The sequence below is a fragment of the Anomaloglossus baeobatrachus genome, chromosome 6, assembly GCF_048569485.1.
Source record: "Anomaloglossus baeobatrachus isolate aAnoBae1 chromosome 6, aAnoBae1.hap1, whole genome shotgun sequence".
Taxonomy (NCBI): Eukaryota; Metazoa; Chordata; class Amphibia; order Anura; family Aromobatidae; genus Anomaloglossus; species Anomaloglossus baeobatrachus.
In genome coordinates this window covers 571,382,017-571,402,265 of record NC_134358.1, presented here as the reverse complement: position 1 = coordinate 571,402,265, position 20,249 = coordinate 571,382,017, and the positions used below count along the sequence as shown (strand labels likewise).

General features: G+C 45.4%; 2 protein-coding genes across 2 annotated transcripts in view; one reads left to right on the top strand and one right to left on the bottom strand.

Moving 5' to 3' along the window:
- Positions 1 to 20,249, bottom strand: part of LOC142243706 (uncharacterized) — a 29,546-nt gene that overhangs the window by 8,559 nt on the left and 738 nt on the right. The window contains exon 2 of the mRNA XM_075315882.1: positions 12,474 to 12,579. Within this exon, the coding sequence (XP_075171997.1) occupies positions 12,474 to 12,531 (58 nt within the window). The 5' untranslated portion in view covers positions 12,532 to 12,579. The remainder of the gene's footprint in view (positions 1 to 12,473; positions 12,580 to 20,249) is intronic.
- LOC142243697 (uncharacterized) overlaps positions 951 to 20,249 on the top strand; it is a 104,138-nt gene continuing 84,839 nt past the window's right edge. Inside the window, exons 1-2 of the mRNA XM_075315861.1 lie at positions 951 to 995; positions 6,731 to 6,826. The gene's annotated coding sequence lies outside the window, so the exon portion shown is untranslated. The remainder of the gene's footprint in view (positions 996 to 6,730; positions 6,827 to 20,249) is intronic.

The window sequence follows — 20,249 nt, the reverse complement described above, 5'->3', positions numbered from 1 at the left end:
ACCCATCTCCTTCTCAGTTGGATACTTTAAATAGACCCTTTACTTTTGAGAAATAAAGTAGGTAGTGAAATCCTTTATTATTAACTCGGCTCTGGGACCAGATGGGTTATCCAATTCATATACTCAACAATTTATTGATATTTTGGGGCCCTATTTACGTACTTTCCAGTTTTGGCAAAATTCCGTAATTGCTCCTTCCAATTTAGAGGCCATAATTTTCCACACTCACAAAATCGGGTAAACCTGGTAAATTCTCCTGGAAATTTCCACCCTGTATCATTACTAAACTGTGATTTGAAGAATTTCTACAAAATGTCTCTCCACCCACATTCATAAAATTCTGCCATTATTGGTTGCCCCTGATCAAGTGGTGTTTGTGTTGAGGAGGCAGGCAAAAGACGGAATTAGGAAACTAATAGATCTTATTGGTGTGATAGAGTATCTGAGAACCCCCAGTTTATTCCGGTCCTTAAACGCCAAAAAAAGTGTTTGACAGGGTACAGTATTTGGAGTGGGTTTTGGACAAATTTGGTTGTTTGGCCTACTAAATGGGCTATTATGTCACTTTATTCAAATCCCAACGCAAAGGTGTTGGCATCTGGTTTTAGGTCTAAAAGCTTTCCCATTTCTAATGGAACCCACCAGGGGTGTCCACTATCGCCGATTATTTATGCACGGATGGTGGAGCCCCTGCCGGAGTCTATTAGGTCCCATTGTGGGATTTCTGGTATCGATGTGGGAAACATTAACATGTTATAGGACTCTAAGCTGATTAATTTATCTCATGCTCAGATGTTGATGTTTCACTGAAGAATGTTATGGCGATTTTAGAAGTATTTTCTTAAGTTCCTTATTATAAACTTAATGGAACTAAATCTCCTTTTTCTTTTTTTTATTCCTCAGTAACTTAGGCAGAGACTATCCCACAGATTTCCTTTTAGGTGGGAAGACGACGGTTTCCCCTATTTAGGCATATTTCTTACTACTACGAATAGGTAAGTGAAAAAGAACATGGGGCATTTATATAAAAACCTTGAAGCAGATTTGGCTCGGTTTTCCTCCATTCCCTTGTCATGGTTGGTTAAAGTGCAAACTTTTAAAATTATGTTCCTCCCAAAAATTATGTATTGTCTACGTTGCATGCCACTCCTGACCCCAAATATCTTATATCTGCTATACAAACACTGATTCGGAAATTTATCTGGGAGGATAAGAAGCCGAGAGTACCCATGAGCTCTATTTGTACCTTTTGATATGGGGGGGGGGGGTTTGGGGGTCGCAAATGTCTCAGCATCTCATAAAGCAGCTATATTAGAGGCCTTGCAAATTTGGTAAGGAGACTGTGATCATAGGTGGCTTTAAATCAAATCTTTCGCATCTTTGCATTCCACCCCTAACAAGTTTTTGGTATTCATCCTTTTGGAATCAAAGTCTTCTAATCCCCCTTTAGTCGCCTGTAGTCATGTTGGGGAAACTTAAGTTATTTCTGGTCTTCTTAAGTTTTCGGTGAGATCTTTAGAATTATATGGTACAGACCAAAGGTTTGGACACATCTTCTCATTCAAAGAGTTTTCTTTATTTTCATGACTCTGAAAATTGTAGATTCACATTGAAGGCATCGAAACTATGAATTAACCCATGTGGAATGACATAATTAACAAAAAAGTATGAAATAACTGAAAATATGTCTTATATTCTAGGTTCTTCAAAGTAAAAGCCTTTTGCTTTGATTACTGCTTTGCACACTCTTGGCATTCTCTTGATGAGCATCAAGGGGTAGTCACCGGAAATGGTTCTCACTTCACAGGTGCGCCCTGTCAGGTTTAATAAGTGGGATTTATTGCCATATAAATGGGGTTGGGACCATCAATTGTGTTGTGCAGAAGTCTGGTGTATACGCAGCTGATAGTCCTACTGAATAGACTGATAGAATTTGTATTATGGCAAGAAAAAAGCAGCTAAGTAAAGATAAACGAGTGGCCATCATTACTTTAAGAAGTGAAGGTCAGTTAGTCCAAAAAATTGGGAAAACTTTGAAAGTGTCTCCAAGTGCAGTGGCAAAAACCATCAAACGCTACAAAGAAACTGGCTCACATGAGGACTGCCCCAGGAAAGGAAGACCAAGAGTCACCTCTGCTGTGGAGGATAAGTTTATCCGAGTCACCAGCCTCAGAAATCGCAGGTTAACAGCAGCTCAGATTAGAGACCAGGTCAATGCCACACAGAGTTCTAGCAGCACACACATCTCTAGAACAATTGTTAAGAGGAGACTTTGTACAGCAGGCCTTCATGGTAAAATAGTTGCTAGGAAACCACTGCTAAGGACAGGCAACAAGCAGATGAAACTTGTTTGGGCTAAAGAACACAAGGAATGGACATTAGACCACTGGAAATCTGTGCTTTGGTCTGAGAAGTCCAAATTTGAGATCTTTGGATCCAACCACCGTGTCTTTGTGCGACGCAGAAAAGGTGAACGGATGGACTCTACATGCCTGGTTCCCACCGTGAAGCATGGAGGAGGAGGTGTGATGGTGTGGGGGGGCTTTGCTGGTAACACTGTTGGAGATTTATTCAAAATTGAAGGCATACAGAACCAGCATGGCTACCACAGCATCTTGCAGCGGCATGCTATTCCATCCGGTTTGTGTTTAGTTGGACTAATTTATTTTTCAACAGGACAATGACCCCAAACACCCCTACAGGCTGTGTAAGGGCTATTTGACTAAGAAGGAGAGTGATGGAGTGCTACTCCAGATGACCTGGCCTCGACAGTCACCAGACCTGAACCCAATCGAGATGGTTTGGGGTGAGCTGGACCGCAGAGTGAAGGCAAAAGGGCCAACAAGTGCTAAGCATCTCTGGGAACTCCTTCAAGACTGTTGGAAGACCAGTTCCGGTGACTACCTCTTGAAGCTCATCAAGAGAATGCCAAGAGTGTGCAAAGCAGTAATCTAAGCATACCCATAACAACAGGTAATCTGTGAGGTGAGACCTGCTTCTTCTGACATAAAACCGCTAGGTATTTTTTTTTGTTTTACAAAGAGATGTAGATTTGGAGCTGAAAATATTCATGCACCCAATCTACATCTCCTGAAAAAAACAGCGTTTTTTTATGCATTTTTTTTCCTGCGGTATTCTGCTAGGAAGTGCACATTTGGTGCTGAAGTCATATGCACCAGATTTCAGCACCACATTTGCACACCCTGACAGAAAAAACAAAAAACATTTTTTTACATTTTTGGGCCAAGGGATGCAAATTTGGTGCTGAAATTTTAACACCATGCATCCTGCACCCAATCTACACCTCCTGGCAGAAAAACACAGCAAAAAAAACGCAATTTTCTGCCAGGAGGTATAGATTGGGTGCAAAAATATGGTGTAAGAATTTCATCACCAAATTTGCATCCCTCGGCCCAAAGATGCAAAAGAAAAAAAAAAAAAAAAAAAGGGGGGGGGGGGGGTGTTTGTCAGAAGGTGCTAAAATCTGGTGCCAACGATTTCAGCATCAAATGTGCACCTCTTGGCAGAAAATCATAGTAAAAACCAGCGTTGAAAAAACACCTTTTTTTGCTAGGAGGTGTAGATTGAGTGCAGGAATATGGTGTAAAAAAAATCATCACCAAATCTACATCTCTTTGGAAAAAACCCACAAACTGGTTTTCTGCCAGGAGATGCAGGTCTGTGAACTCAGTGACCTCCACCTGAGGTCAGGTTATCTGCTGTTACAGGTGAAGGACCATGGGAACCTCCAGCTGTGACCGCAAATGACCTGAGTGACGTCACCGCTCATTGCGCGGTTCATTCATTCTCTGCACCCACAGCGGGTGGTCTTGTTCTATGGCCGCTCGCAGTGAGATATTCAGATGTAAGAGCTGAATCACCGTGGGATCTCGTGTGGATTACTTTGGACCTGCAGGGATCTGTTGGGGTTAATAAAGTGGTGACAGAGGGTGTGTTTTTTTATCTTTTATTCCAAATAAAGGATTTTTTTTAGTGTTTATTTACTGTCACTTACAGATTAGTGATGTGGGGGTTAGACGCCTGAGCTATTACTAATTTGGTGTTTTGTAGCAGTTGTGCGCTGTTATTAACCACTCATTACCCTGACTGCCACCACATCAGGGCATTCGGGAAGAGCCGGTAGAGCGCTTGGCTTGTGGCATCTAATGGATTCGACAATTCTGGGCAGCTGGGAAGCTGATTTATAGGTTGGGTCTCTCCTGCCTGAGAATACCAGCCCTTAACTGTTGGCTTTATCTTGGCTGGGTATCAAAACTGGGGGACCTCATGCAGTTTTTTGTTGTTTTTTTTTATAATAATAATAATAATAATAATAATAAAAAAAAAAAAAAAAAAAAGCGCTGCATGTGGTTCTTTGATACACAGCCAAGATAAGTGCAGGGCTGGGGCTGCAGCCTGTAGCCATGGGCTTTATCTGTGCTGGGTATCAGAATACGCGGGGACCCTGCACCATTTGCTTCTTTATTTTTAAACGTCAGTACTGAGGGTAGATGCTAGAGTTTATGGGCTCCTTCTAGGAAGACGTTGTTCAAAATGCCATCCAACATTTCCAGCCAGAATAAACATTCTTTTTCTAACTCCACGTGGTCATGGAGCGGTTTATAATAGAAGAGAGGGTAAGGGGGTAAGACCCACAGATAGGGGGAGAGCGGAGGGGGGTGTGAATTCCCCCCTTGCATGATTATGGTGGACGAGAGGAAACATCACCACGCCCACTAACCTGGAATGAGCCCGTACATTCTAGGCTCATGGTAGATGCTAGAGTGTATGGGTTCCTTAAGTTACATTGCTTTCTCCGCCCACCAGCTGTCTTGGCACCTGTGATTGGATGCAGTCAGCTGACACGCTGTCACTCAAGGTGTGTGGTGTGTGACTGTGCGTGTGACTAATCAGTGGCTCAGGCAGTGAATGTGAGGCCTGGGAACAGCGTATAGCCATGCCGGAGCCTTGGTAAGTCCACCGCGCGCGCTCCCATTCCTCTATCTTTTTTACCACCATTTCTAATCTCCGGATTCTGCTCCCCATAGATTCATATGGGGGCAGATTCCGAATTTTTTTTTAAAAGAGAGCAGGTTTTTTTTTAGGAGTCCGCTCAGTTCTAGTGCTGGACTTTCTTTTCTTCTATATTGTTTCATGGTTGCCAGCCATGTCCGTGCACCTGTGGGTCCGCAGAATTAACGGTGAGCTTTTCCCTTCTCCCTCTATGATCAGGACGGTGAAAACAGACTCAGGGGTTAATAGAGACTGGATCCTGTGATTTCCGTCAGTAAAGACGTACTATGATTGCAGGATCACACTTGTGTCTGGTGGCTGCACCACCTGCACCCGGACATCACCTCTCCCGGAGCCCCCCGAGGGTCCTATACTATCTCCATAAGGCTGGACTCACACGAGCGTATAGCATCTGATGTGACATGCTAACGACCCCCGCCTCAGGCTCTGCTGCCAGCGTGAGCTAAGTGTCATGCGACTGTGACTCGATCTTGTAATCGGGGTCACAGCTGTGAAGCTGAGGACGGGCGCTGCGGAGGAGAGGGAGGGGTTAATCCCCCCATCTCGCCCATTGTCAGCCTGTGCGTATATCACATTGCACTTGGATAACCTCAGAGTGCAGTCCGATGTATCTCATGCATCCATTCACTTGAATGGGTGCGAGTAATACGGCTCTCGCAGAAAATCACAGCATGCTGCCGCTTATCTCGCATCCAACTGCTCGCCCTCATTGCCTTACATTGGTCAGAGTGCAATAAGATTTTCTCGCATTGCACTCGTCCCGATTTCAACGCTCGTGTGAGCGCACCCCAAGTGCTATCTCCTGCTATTAAAAGGGAAGGTGCTGCAATTTTAATTTTGTTATTCACAATTACAGATTATGTAATCAATTATTTTTAATACAAAAATTAAATAAAAAATTGTAATAGTTTTTTATTAATTCTATTTTTACTCAAACACTGGGGACTGCCACCTTGCATTTGTGTAACGACACTTACACACCGCAAATACAGCAGCCCCTGCACATAGGAGATAACACTCGGCATCCGACCCAGCTCCTGCACTGTGGCTGCTTTCTGCTCTGACTATGAGAGGTCCCCTGGGCTGTACAGATCACAGCTGTCATTAACCCCTTATATTACCCCGACTGCCACCGCACCAGGGCAGTTGGGATAAAGTGGGTAAAGCGCCAGAATCGTGGCATCTAATTCATGTGCCAATCCTAGGCAGCTGCGGGCTGCTATTTTTAAGCTCGAGGGCCCAATAACCATGGGTCTCCCAAGCCTGAGAATAAAAGCCCCCAGCTGTCTGCTTTCCCTGTGAGGGACCACACGTTTTGTGTTTTTTTTTTAAATAATTAGAAAAAAAAAGTCAATGGGCTCCATCGTATTTTGATACACAGCCAAGATAACGCACACACATGGGGGCTGCAGGCTGAAGCCGTCTGCTTTATCTGCACTGGTTATCAATATACAGGAGACCCTACGCCATTTTTTAAATCTATTTTTACATTCCACTGGGCACCCAGACAGCAATGAGAGACGGCGGCAGTCTGACTTAAGCCAATCACAGACGCAATCACAGAGGGTGGGCAGGGAAGCAGTGAATATTCATGATCTTTAATGAGTAGACCCGGAAGCAATGTGACTGCCCCGTGCATGGAGACCCGGTAAGTACAATTTCCTTGCTTTAATCACCATTTTGCTTCCTTTTGCAGCCCCTCAGCCGGCAAAGATCAACGATTCTAGATGCGATAAGCACCCGACCCAAAAAAGACTGAATGTGCTAGAAACTCCAAAATGACTGCAACAAGGTATTTAAGGGTGTGCAAATTTATGCAACCACAAGATTTTATTTTTGTGCTTAAAATTCTTTCAAATTTTCTATTGAATTGGACAATTATGGGCAACATTAAATCATACATTTTACATGCCAAAATCCTGGTATTTTCCTAGGGGTGTGTAGACTTTTCATATCCACTCTATGGAGTAACAGATCCCCCTTGATACATGAGCCCATATTACACTCGTCTCACAGACGCCGCCCGACACCGTTTATTCCACACTGAACAATACACTATCGGCTCCACAAGGACAATGACACCGAGGAACATAAGATCTTATGTCCAAAAAGATGACATCTCACACAATGGAGAGAAGAAAAAGTGGCTTCCAGATGCCCCTGGAGGACAGAAGGGTTGAGGGATTAGATACCCCCCAACCAACAGATGTGTAGATTGTCAGCCGAGTCTAATGTGTACAGAGGTGTAAACTGTGACCTCCCCGCAGAGCTGTGTGTGTGTGTTAGACAAAGAAAGAGCAAAACAAAAAAAAAATAAAAAAAAATAATATAAATAAATATCTAATATATAAAGCTGTATGTGTGTGTGTGTGTGTGTGTGTATATGTGTATGTCCGGGATTGGCATCCGCACCGTCGCAGCTACAGCCACAAAATTTTGCACACTCACACTTCTGGACCCAGAGAGCGTCATAGGCTATGTTTTGAGTGGAAATTTTAACCCCGCTCTTTACAGTTATTCGCCAAAAAACCTGCCTCCATTAAAGCGAATGGAGCTGGGAGCCACAGTGCAGCCAGAACTTCAGAAGAATGCGCAGCCACGTCCTTATGGAATGTTGGCGTGTCACAATGCAGCCAGGGAAAGAGACAGACACAGACAGGGGCAGACACAGACATAGACAGGGTAAGAGACAGACACAAAGAGACAGACTGACAGGGAAAGAGACAGACAGGGAAAGAGAGGGAAAGAGAGAGACAGGTTAAGAGACAGACACAGACAGGTAAAGAGAGACAGACACAGACAAAGAGACAGACACAGGGAAACACAGGGAAAGAGAGGGAAAGAGACAGACAGGGAAAGTGACAGAGATAGATAGACAGACAAGGAAAGCGATAGATAGACAGGAAAAGAGATTGAGACAGACGGAGAAAGAGACAGAGACAGTCAGAGACAGACAGGGAAAGAGACAGACAGACAAAGAGATAGAGAGAGAGAGAGACAGAGAGATATATACAGAGGGGGAGACAGACAGAATGGGAGAGAAACAGAGAGACAGTTACTATCCCGGGCGTTAATATATTCTATTTATACATTCTATCCCGGGAAAGTTAATACACTCTATTTTGTTAACAGCAGATATTAACCCGGGCGAAATGGGTAGTACAGCTAGTATAATTGTGTGTGTGTGTGTGTGTGTGTGTGTGTGTGTGTGTGTGTGTGTGTGTGTGTGTGTGTGTGTGTGTGTGTATATATATATATATATATATATATATATATACACACACACATACACATTGTTTATTTACAATAAAAATACACACGGCCTTTACTACATTTACTTAGCCCCCAAGAAATATCTGTGGACAATCAGCTTATGAGACCAAATAGTGTAAACGCACACACACGCACACAGGGGAAACACCACATAGTGCACACAGCTCATAAAACACACCATCAGATACCAATATACAGCACACAACAAGGAAGAGACAGTGCACAGGGGTGAAAGAGGTGAAATGACGCAACACATACAATACACAAATGCGGAGGGATGACATACCACAGATATGTTGGAAAGCGCAAACAGTGACACATGTCCACTGCTCCTGTCAGCACCACTAAGCATAGGCAGATGTTCATTTCACCGCACTCCCGATGTGATAGCATCGGGCCTATTTGTAGTAGAATATATATATTGGATACAAGTTTAGAACACAAAATAAATTGTAAATCTGCAGTAAGTGTGCAGTAAGTGGGAAAAAACAGTTTTCAATAAAAATGTACGAAATAGCATTTGTGCAGTTTATGAATTTGTTGTAAGAAATAGAATTGCCTCCATCAGATCCTCCTTCGCAGATGACCTCAAATCTGACCTCATTATTTTAAGGCTAGAGAATAACCTCTCTACACTAACTTGGAATTGTGGCAAAGCGGTGACCACACGGGCAACTTCTCTAACAATCGTGGGGTATACAGGAATTGGCTCGGGCACAGTCAGTTTTGATGAACGGTTGAACTCTTCTACTTCTTTGAGAACAAGTGAAAAATTTAGCTGAAATCTGGTCAATCTGTTCGTTATGGGAGTGAAATGTTTTTCAGTTATGCTTTGCAGTTACGCTTTGCTGCTCCATGTCTTCATCTTCTGAAGCTGAAGATACGGCACCAGTAGCTCTGGATGACACAACTCATCTGATGAGGCTGAAGATATGGCAGCAGTATAACTGGCAGGATCAAAGTCCTCTTGCTGTTGGTCGTCCTGTAGCCGCTCCTTCTAACTGCTACCTCTGTTAGAGCTTCTTTTCCTGTAGTAAGCTGTTGATCATCCTATACGATGACTTACGATGACGATGTCCTATACGATGACTTACGATGACTTGAGTCCACATACACAGATGCCAGAAGAATTGTATTTTCTAATAGTTTCTCTCTCCGTTTCAAGCAGCAATGCCATCTACAATTAAATATCCTCTTTGGAACAGGCAAAACAGCAAGTTCTTCCACTCCTTTATGAAAATGCCAGGAGTTAAATCTTCAGCTTGTAAATGGGTGATGAAGCAATTCCTTCAATTCAGCCACCTGTGTCCATTGACCTTTATTTAGTGTTTCCTGAGGGTTGGCCACGTCTAGAAGGAGGGGTCTACAAGAAGAGTCTCCAGCAGTTCGGAGATAATTGCAGGCATTCTGTGTGTCTTTGTGTTCACTCTTATCTGTAGAGGACGAGCGTCACTACTTATGTACATAACGTGCAGCTCAGGTTCATCACAACTAAAAGCCGAGATCCTCAGATCAGGAACAGAACAGACATTTATAGAACATTTCATAACTTTTCTATTTTCTTATGAAAAAAAATATTCATCAAATACTGCACTGACCCCCTGTACCCAATTTATTATACATTTCATGAGTCATAGTTTGTCTATTTTATACAGACTCCACCAAAATGCACTCCGACTACAGACTGCACAGCCGTCCGTCCATGGCCTAATTACCCTTTAGGAAAAGTGTGAAGAGGCCAAGGATTCAAGCTTGGCAGTGATAAGAAGATCTGCCGAGGACTGGATGGGTGACGGTGAGAAGCAAAGGGGCTGAAGAGGTGAACGGTGAGGAGAGTACAAGTATTTTTTTTTTTTTACTATGCTCCGGGGTCTGTAGAGACTTCAGAGCGTAATAAATTCTTGGAGAATATCCTCACTGCACATAAATTTCCCAAGAAATTGTGCAATTTGTCAAATTCTCCACTCATCTCTACATACCGTATTTTTCGGACTATAAGACGCACCGGACTATAAGACGCACCCTGGTTTTAGAGGAGGAAAATGGGAAAATAAAACTTTAAGCAAAAAATGTGGTCATGACACACTGTTATAGGGCGAGGATCTGCTGCTGACACTGTTATGGGGGTAATGTCCCCAAATTCTCTACTAAGGTACCCCATCCTGGTAATGATCCTCCTGCCTTGTATATGATCCTGCTGTAAACCCCCATCCATCCTGTTCACATACCCCCCCCCCCCCATCCAGCCTGTTCCCATGCCCCCCCCATCCAGCCTGTTCACATGCCCCCCCCCATCCAGCCTGTTCACATGCCCCCCCCATCCAGCCTGTTCACATACCCCCCCCCATACAGCCTGTTCACATGCCCCCCCCATCCAGCCTGTTCACATGCCCCCCCCATCCAGCCTGTTCACATGCCCCCCCCATCCAGCCTGTTCACATGCCCCCCCATCCAGCCTGTTCACATGCCCCCCCATCCAGCCTGTTCACATGCCCCCCCCATCCAGCCTGTTCACATGCCCCCCCCATCCAGCCTGTTCACATGCCCCCCCCATCCAGCCTGTTCACATGCCCCCCCCCATCCAGCCTGTTCACATGCCCCCCCCATCCAGCCTGTTCACATGCCCCCCCATCCAGCCTGTTCACATGCCCCCCCATCCAGCCTGTTCACATGCCCCCCCATCCAGCCTGTTCACATGCCCCCCCCATCCAGCCTGTTCACATGCCCCCCCATCCAGCCTGTTCACATGCCCCCCCATCCAGCCTGTTCACATGCCCCCCCATCCAGCCTGTTCACATGCCCCCCCATCCAGCCTGTTCACATGCCCCCCCATCCAGCCTGTTCACATGCCCCCCCATCCAGCCTGTTCACATGCCCCCCCATCCAGCCTGTTCACATGCCCCCCCATCCAGCCTGTTCACATGCCCCCCCATCCAGCCTGTTCACATGCCCCCCCATCCAGCCTGTTCACATGCCCCCCCATCCAGCCTGTTCACATGCCCCCCCATCCAGCCTGTTCACATGCCCCCCCATCCAGCCTGTTCACATGCCCCCCATCCAGCCTGTTCACATGCCCCCCATCCAGCCTGTTCACATGACCCCCCATCCAGCCTGTTCACATACCCCCCCATCCTGCCTGCTCATATACCATCCTGGTATATGGCCTGTATCCTATAGCACAGAGAAAAAAATAAACGTTTATACTCACCTTTTCCTCACTCCCTGCAGCACCGATCACATCTTCCTCTCTGGCACGCTGATCTGTGTGTGTGGAGCCGTTCCCCTGCAGCACGCGATGTCTTCCTGTCTGTGCCGATCAGCTGACCAGCTCAGCACAGATCAGCTGACCGGCACAGATCAGCTGACCGGCACAGACAGGAAGTCATCGCGTGCAGCAGGGGGGCGGCTCCACACACGGGGACGGGTGAGTGCACTGATTCACTGCACTCCGCGCTGGTAATGACGCGCGGGGGGCAGTGCATACAGCCGCACATGATCACTCCAGGCTGTAATTGCCAGGGGTGATCATGCCGGCTCTTTACTATGCGCGCGTCCCCGCTCGTCCTCCCCGCCCACCTGTCAGTGCCGGCTTCAGCGCTGAGAGATGGGCGGGAGGATGGGCATGCATATGTAATGAGCGGGCCCACGTGGTCACGAGCAGGCGCTGCTGCTGCCTGCTCGTGCCCCCGATGACCCACAGCACCCTCATTCCCAGCCGCAGCCCTATAGTCAGACCATAAGACGCACCCCCAACTTTCCCCCAACATTTGGGGGAAAAAAAGTGCGTCTTATGGTCCGAAAAATACGGTATATATCTAATAACTGCTAACAGCGCCATGGCCCTGAAATTGGGCAAATCCTCCCCCACCAGCAGTGACAGCAGATGATGAAGATATCGGCCCCGAGCACATATCCTATTTCCCCTCCATGTTCCCGCTGTATCTTACCTCCATATTATAGGAGCACAGCGGTGTTATCACATATAGCGCTATCACATTATCACCAGATATCATCTGTATTTATCTGAATGGGGGAATCTACGGCTGAAGAAACCGAGAAAACACAAAACATAAAATCTCCGGCCCAGAACTGTCCGGTCCAGAGAACGAGGAGAACTTGATTCTTCTCTGCTTTATATAGTGGTGACTACTCCCCGGGGCGGTTACCTGCAGGATCCTCCTCTGTGCACCGATCACCACCACCAACATCACTTTCCTCCTCCATTATATCTGCAGAATTAAGAGTCTTCAGATCTTTACCCGGATTTCAGAGCTGTGAAAGAAATAATGGAAAAGTCACAGATGGAAGGAAAAGTCACAGCCCAGAAGGGAAAGTCAGAATCTGGAGATTAAAAACATTTGTGGAGGGGACAGGAGGCAGGAGCGTGCAGTATACTCACCCAGGCGGTGTCATGGCATCAAACTCCTTCCGGGTCATGCTTTTCCCTTCCGGTATTCATTGTTTTGCCCGCCCACAGACGCGTGTAATTGGTTGCAGTTAGACGCACCCTCACCCTGAGTGGCAGCGTGTCAGCGGACTGCAATCAATCACAGGCGGCAGGACAGCCGGTGGGCGGGGAAAGCAAAGCAAGTGTCTGCGGGTCAGTATGGTGAACGTGCATGTACCTAGAAACACATGCACGCTCCTGTTAGAAGTGTGTGTGGCTGTGCTGTGATGTCAGACTCGCGGGAGTCCCTCGCAAGTGTGACTCCGGCCTAAGAGAAACCGCATGCGGCTTTTTTTTTTTTAATATTGAAATAATAAAAATTAAAAAAAAAAAAACGACATGTGGTCTTCCCCAATTTTCAATTTCAGCCAAGATAAAAAGATAAAGCTGGCTGGGGGCTGCTATGCTCACCCTGCAGCCGCCCACTATTGCCACATTTATTATATGTGACAATCCTGTTGCCCTGGTGCGGTGGCAATCGGGGTAATGAGGGTTTAATAACAGCGCACAGCTCCTATTAAGCCCTAAGTGTTAAAGCACAGGCGTCTATGAGATACCTGCATCATTAACCTGTAAATGAAAGTAAATAAGCACAGACACAGAAAAATCCTTTATTTGGAATAAAGTACAAAAGCGCCCCCTCCTTCACCACTTTATTAACCCCCAACACCCTGCAGTTCCGGCGTAATCCACACAAGGTCCTACGCTGCTTCAGCTTTGCTACATCTGAATATCACAGCGAGTGGCCATACAGCACGACCATTCCCTGAGAGCTCCAGAGAATGAATGAGCTGCGCAATGAGCGGTGACGTCACTCAAGTCATTTGCGGTCACAGCTGGAGGTTCCCACGGTCCTTCACCTGTGAAATCGTCTGCACCAGATTTCAGCACCAAATTTCCACGTCCTGGCAGAAAAAAACCCAAACATTTTTTTCTACCATATTCCTGTACCCAATCTACACCTCCTGGCAAAAAAAAACGCGTTTGCCATTTTTTTTGCTGCGTTTTTTTGTTCTGGCTTTTTGCCGCTGTTTTGTGCCAGTAGGTTACAGCAAATCCCCTGAGTGACTAAAGTGAGCCGCGCGATCAGTGGGACATCACTCAGGTGATTTGCAATCACAGCTGGAGTCCTCCACATGTGACCGCAAATCAGGCCGTGACACAGACAGAGCCATGCGATGAGAATGAACTCAGGTGAACCACCTCTGACAGCTGTGGGCCCCGCACCACTGCCTGTGTCCCGGCACTTACGTGAGGGGTTCACCCGAGTGCATTCTCATCGGGCGGCTCTGTCTCTGTCCGCGGTCACCAGCCAGCCATGCTCTATAGTGCTGCTGTGCTGGAACAGTGTGGGCATACTGCCATGCGGGGGTGTACTCTTATCTATGAGAAATGGACATTACTTCTCAGCAGGAAGCTTAGACACAGCATCAGCTGGAAGGTCGGTGCAGGTAGAAAATGGATCTACGTTAAGAATTTACACGTAGACACATTAAGTCTTTAATAATAAAAGCTGAAGACAAAATGAATGGCAATGTTACATATCCAACATGTATACCACCGTTACAGGAGGAGGACTTGTCTGTGTATATACTGTATGTGGGGGGAGGAGGAGGAAGAGGAGTTGTCTGTGTATATACTATATGTGATAAACAGGAGGAGGAGTTGTGTGTGTGTGTGTGTGTGTGTATACTAATAATAAAGTGGAGGAGTTGACACTGTATATACTATATGTGGGGAGGAGGAGGACTTGTCTGTTTATGTTACAGGTGTCAAGGGAGAAATTTGGGTAAGACTGCTAATGGAGTCTTAGTTCAGGGCAATCCAAAGGACAGGTCCAAATTAGGTATCTGTACAGATATTATGAGGCTCAATAATCAATGAAAACACATGTTCTCTGAGCTCAGGCTTGCGTCTGAACTCGTGTATTCAATTGATCAAGCATTAACACATCAATTCAGCCTTGAAACATATTTATAAAACTTCTCCATTTGCTCACACATACTGATAAAGAATAATTAGGGGAGAGTGCATTTAGGCAGCATTGGGAGAATGCATGAGATCATACATCATCCCAGATGGTACACTTTGAAGGCAGTAAGCGACGATGAGATTCTGTAGTAGTGATGCATGGGAGTATGGGATCACCTGCCTCAACCTACAAATATTACATTCCTTCTACTGTGAATTTTACTGATAAGGCTCCCAATTAACTTAATGAATATCTCCCTTGTTCATAGTTCGATCATTTGTACTTTGGCTAACTTTCTTGAATACACAGCTTAGAATCATTTTATGGCGTCTGTGCAATTGCCATATAGACACACAGATAATTATGCAACTACATCTATATTTTGATTATTTACATACACATATTCTTTTTACATTTGATCAAATAATTTATAGCCCAGGCTACCTTCACAGGCTCCCCCTTAATAAGATACAGTGCTGGCCAAAAGTATTGGCACCCTTGAAATTCTGTCAGAGAATACTCGGTTTCTTCCTGAAAATGATTGCAATCACAAATTCTTTGGTATTATCATCTTCATTTAATTTGTCTTCAATGAAAAAAAAAAAAATTGTCATAAAGCCAAATTGGATATAATTCCAAACCAAACATAAAAAACGGAGTGGACAAAAGTATTGGCACTGTGTGAATAATCATGTGATGCTTCTGTAATTTGTGTAATAACAGCGCCTGTAACTTACCTGTGGCACCTAACAGGTGTTGGCAATAACTAAATCACACTTGCAGCCAGTGACATGGATTAAGTTGACTCAACCTCTGTCCTGTGTCCTTGTGTGCACCACATTGAGCATGGAGAAAAGAAAGAAGACCAAAGGACTGTCTGAGGACTTGAGAATCCAAATTGTGAGGAAGCATGAGCAATCTCAAGGCTACAAGTCCATCTCCAAAGACCTGAAAGCTCCTGTGTCTACGGTGCACAGTGTCATCAAGAAGTGTAAAGCCCATGGCACTGTGGTAACCTCCCTAGATGTGGAAGGAAAAGAAAAATTGCCGAGAGATTTCAACGCAAGATGCGGATGGTGAATAAAGAACCGCGACTAATATCCAAACAAGTTCAAGCTGCCCTGCAGTCCGAGGGTACAACAGTGTCAACCCGTACTATCCGTTGGCGTCCGAATGAAAAGGGACTGTATGGTAGGATACCCAGGAAGACCCCACTTCTTACCCCGAGACATAAAAAAGCTAGGCTGGAGTTTGCCAAAGCGTACCTGAGAAAGCCTAAAACGTTTTGGAAGAATGTTCTCTGGTCAGGTGAGACAAAAGTAGAGCTTTTTGGGAAAAGCCATCAACATAGAGCTTATAGGAAAAAAAAAAAAGGCATTCAAAAAAAAGAACACGGTCCCTACAGTCAAACATGGCGGAAGTTCCCTGATGTTTTGGGGTTGCTTTGTTGCCTCTGGCCATGGACTGCTTGACCGTGTGCATGGCATTATGAAGTCTGAAGACTACCAACAAATTTTGCAGCATAATGTAGGGCCTAGGGTGAGAAAGCTGGGTCTCCCTCAGAGGTCATGGGTCTTCCAGCAGGACAATGACCCAAAACACACTTCAAAAAGCACTAGAAAATGGTTTGAGAGAAAGCACTGGAGACTACTAAAGTGGCCAGCAATGAGTCCAGACCTGAGTCCCATAGAACACCTGTGGAGAGATCTCACAATGGCAGTTTGGAGAAGGCTCCCTTCACATCTCAGGGACCTGGAGCAGTTTGCCAAAGAAGAATGGTCTAAAATTTCAGCAGAGCATTGTAAGACACTCATTGATGGTTACCGGAAGCGGTTGTGCGCAGTTATTTTGGCTAAAGGTTGTGCAACCAAGTATTAGGCTAAGGGTGCCAATACTTTTGTCTGGCCCATTTTTGGAGTTTTGTGTGAAATGATCAATGATTTGATTTTTGTTTTTCTCTTTTGTGTTTTTTCATTGCAAGCAAAATAAATGAAGATAATAATACCAAAGAATTTGTGATAGCAATCATTTTCAGGAAGAAACTGAGTATTGTCTGACAGAATGGCAGGGGTGCCAACACTTTTGGCCAGCACTGTAGCAGAGCCGAGTGGGACCGCACTGTCAAAATTGCATCCAAGACACATGCGTTTTGGATGCATTTTTTTGGCAAACACAGAGTTTACAGTTGTCAAAAAATTGCAGTTTGGTTGTCAACCAGAGCGCAGACATAAGCTTAGATGGTGAATGGATGGGGGAATACACACTAGCTAAAGCTTCTTCATAGCAGCAGAAGGTGAGGAAGCCCTAACCTCAGAAGATCTACACAGAACAAAAAGACAAATCCCAAAACCAAAGGCAGTTTTGCCCCCCATGTTTATATCAATGCTATAGGGGTCCCAAGGGGGGTACCAGAAGAATTTAAAGCCAGGGATCAAGTCAAAGCAGGTTTGAGTCATTTATACTACCTCTAGTGACCATAAATAAAAATGTAGACTGGATCAATTACATCTACTACAACCAACAAAGATTTGTCAATTGCACTAGAGAAGCTCTTCAAGGTTTGGCAGATCAGCTAGGCCCCACATCAATAATGGCGTTTCAGAACAGGATGGCCCTCGCCATGATACTGGCAGAGAAAGGAGGGGTTTGTAAAATGGTGAAGTCCGCGTGTTGTACCTACATTCCAGATCATACGGGTCCCACCGGGAAGGTCACAGTAGCCATAAAAAGCTAAACTCTCTACAAAGAGGAATTCAGGTGTAGAGGATCCTGGGACCAATACTTTTCATGGATGAAGGGACGGCAGAGGTGGCTAGCTCAGATAGGCATAGTGGTCCTTGTTGTCTTAATTGTCGCAGCTATTGTTGTTTGTTGTGTTTTTCCCTGTGTACGGAGGATGATCGAGAAAGGAGTAGAAACATCAGTCCCCACTTTCCTAGCTCAGGAGGTCAGCTGTTCTGTAGATATAGAGCAGCTCGGCCCCTTCAGTCCTTCACAGTCCCCAGATAGGCAGTCAGAGTAGGGCGAGAACGTCGGGCTCCAATCCAAGTCTGTTCCAATGGGGCAAAGGCTTAGCATTGCTCGTATAGCGGGCAGCCGGGAATTGGAGACTGAACTGATGTGTTAGGAGACCAATGTAGGGTCAGAAGGTTACTTTATTGCAAGAAAAAGTATTTAGGGGGGACTGTTGAGGAGGGCTTTTTATTCAAATACTTGATTAACCACTTGGCATAGGGGATTGTGGGATGCTGTGAATGTCAGTTATGCTTTTGCTGCTGTGAGGCTCCCTCTTGTGGCCAAGAATGGTTTGGACAGAGACCAGGTGTTTTTGAGCAATGGGCGTTTCCATTGCTAACTCTCTGCCTATTTAAACCTTGGTCTGCTAGCAGGCTAAGGCGGTTGTCATTTGTTCTTTAGTTTACCAGCCTTCTCATCTTGCTCCAGACCACATCTACCCCAGATAAGTGCTTGGCTCTTTCTTATCTGAGTTTGTCATTACTGTGGTTGTTTTCAGTTTATTTGCAGGCAGGAATCTTCCCTCTCAGTTGCTTAGCTGGGAAGCTCCCTGCAGCTATGTTTGGAGTATTGCTCCTATAAGTCCATGTGTTTGTTGCTTCTTGAATTTGTAATGGTTCCTGCTTTCTGTTCATTGGTTTGACAAGAGCGCCTGGTATAGGACGGTGTTATGATCCGGAACCATGGAAGACCACCACAAATCATTGGTAAAAAGTGACAAGAGCATTGGCAACTAATCTGGCCGCCATCCCCTTACTAACCATCAACACTAGAAGTAGCCGAGGGGTGAACTAACATCCTGTGCACCGCAAACCCAGCCGGAGAACTAACTATCCTAAAGGAAGGAAAGATGAATAACTCTCTGCCTCAGAAAATAGATAAGAATAGCTAGCCACCCACATTCAAAGACTGCAGTGATATAGGAAAAAACACAATACACAGATAGATGATAGGATTAGCAAAAGGTGAAGCCCCCCACTGACTAACATAGGAAAGGACAGGAAAGGGACTGATGGTGGCCAGAGAAAAACCCTGCAAAATTCCAAATTCCTGATAGTACAAAAAGGCCCTGAGATCGCACGATCTGAACTCCGTCCTATACCAGGCGCTATTGTTATACCAATGAACAGAAAACAAGAATCATAACCAATTAAAAAAGCCACAAACACATGGACTTAAAGGAGCTATACTCCAAACAAAAACTGCAGGGAGTTTCCCAGCTAAGCAACTTAGAGGGAAAATCCCTGAATGCAAATAAACTGAAAACAACCACAGCAAATGACAAACTCAGATAAGAGCAAAAGAACCAAACCATAAATAAAGAGCAAAGCACTTAGCTGGGGTAGATGTGGTGTAGAGCAGGATGAAGCAGGCTGCTGAACAAGGAACAACTGACATCCGGCATAGCCTGCTATCAGACCAGGATTTAAATAAGCAGAGTTAGCAATGGAAACGACCATTGCTCAACACACCTGGTCTAAGTCCAAACCATTCCTGGCCACCAGAGGGAGCCTCCCACAGCCAAAGCATAACTGACATTCACAACAGGACGGAGTGCAGATCGTGCGATCTGAGGGCTTTTTGTACTATCAGGTATTTGGATTTTTGTAGGGTTTTTCTCTGGCCACCATCAGCCCCTTTCCTGTCCTGTCCTATTTAGTCAGTGGGGCCTCACCTTTGCTAATCCTATCATCTGTGTATTGTGTTTTCCTTTATCACCGTAGTCTTTGAATGTGGGGGGCTTGCTATACCTTTACGGTCTATTTCTGAGGCAGAGAGCTTTTCATCTTTCCTTCCTTTAGGATAGTTAGTTCTCCGGCTAGGTCCGCGGTGCATAGGATATTAGTTCACCCCTCAGCTACTTCTAGTGTTGATGGTTAGTAAGGGGATGGCGGCCAGATTAGTTGCCAATGCTCTTGTCACCTTTTTTGCCAATGATCTATTTTGATCTTCCATGGTTCCAGATCATAACAGTGGGAAGTCTGTCCAATGACATTGATTTGCCTTAAATAAGCCAGTGTTCACATATATAAATGGATCCGCCCCGATGACATCATAGACCCGCCCATCAGCATCACCACAGATCTGCCCAGATGGCATCATAAACCCGCCCATCAGCATCACCTATCCGCCCCTATGACATCATAGACCCGCCCATCAGCATCACCTATCCGCCCATTGGTTAACCCATAGACTGTCCTACTGACCAATGGGCATATCCCAACAAACCCCCACCCCTAGCCTATATAAGATAGAGTATAACAAATAAAAGGTCTCTTGGTGCCATTTTGCTCTGGTCAAGAAGAGAGTTCACATCTGACTTTGTCCGATGATATTTTTCTTAAGCCCGCGCTCGATCCACATTAATTAGGTCCGGAGCAGAAACCAAAGCAAAAAGCAAAATTCTGGAGTCATCAGTTTAAGTAGCAACAGTGCGGCCTCCGTATACTGCGGGGGAGGGGGCTCCAGCACCGACCCCACCCAGTACCGGCCCCAGCATCGGCCACA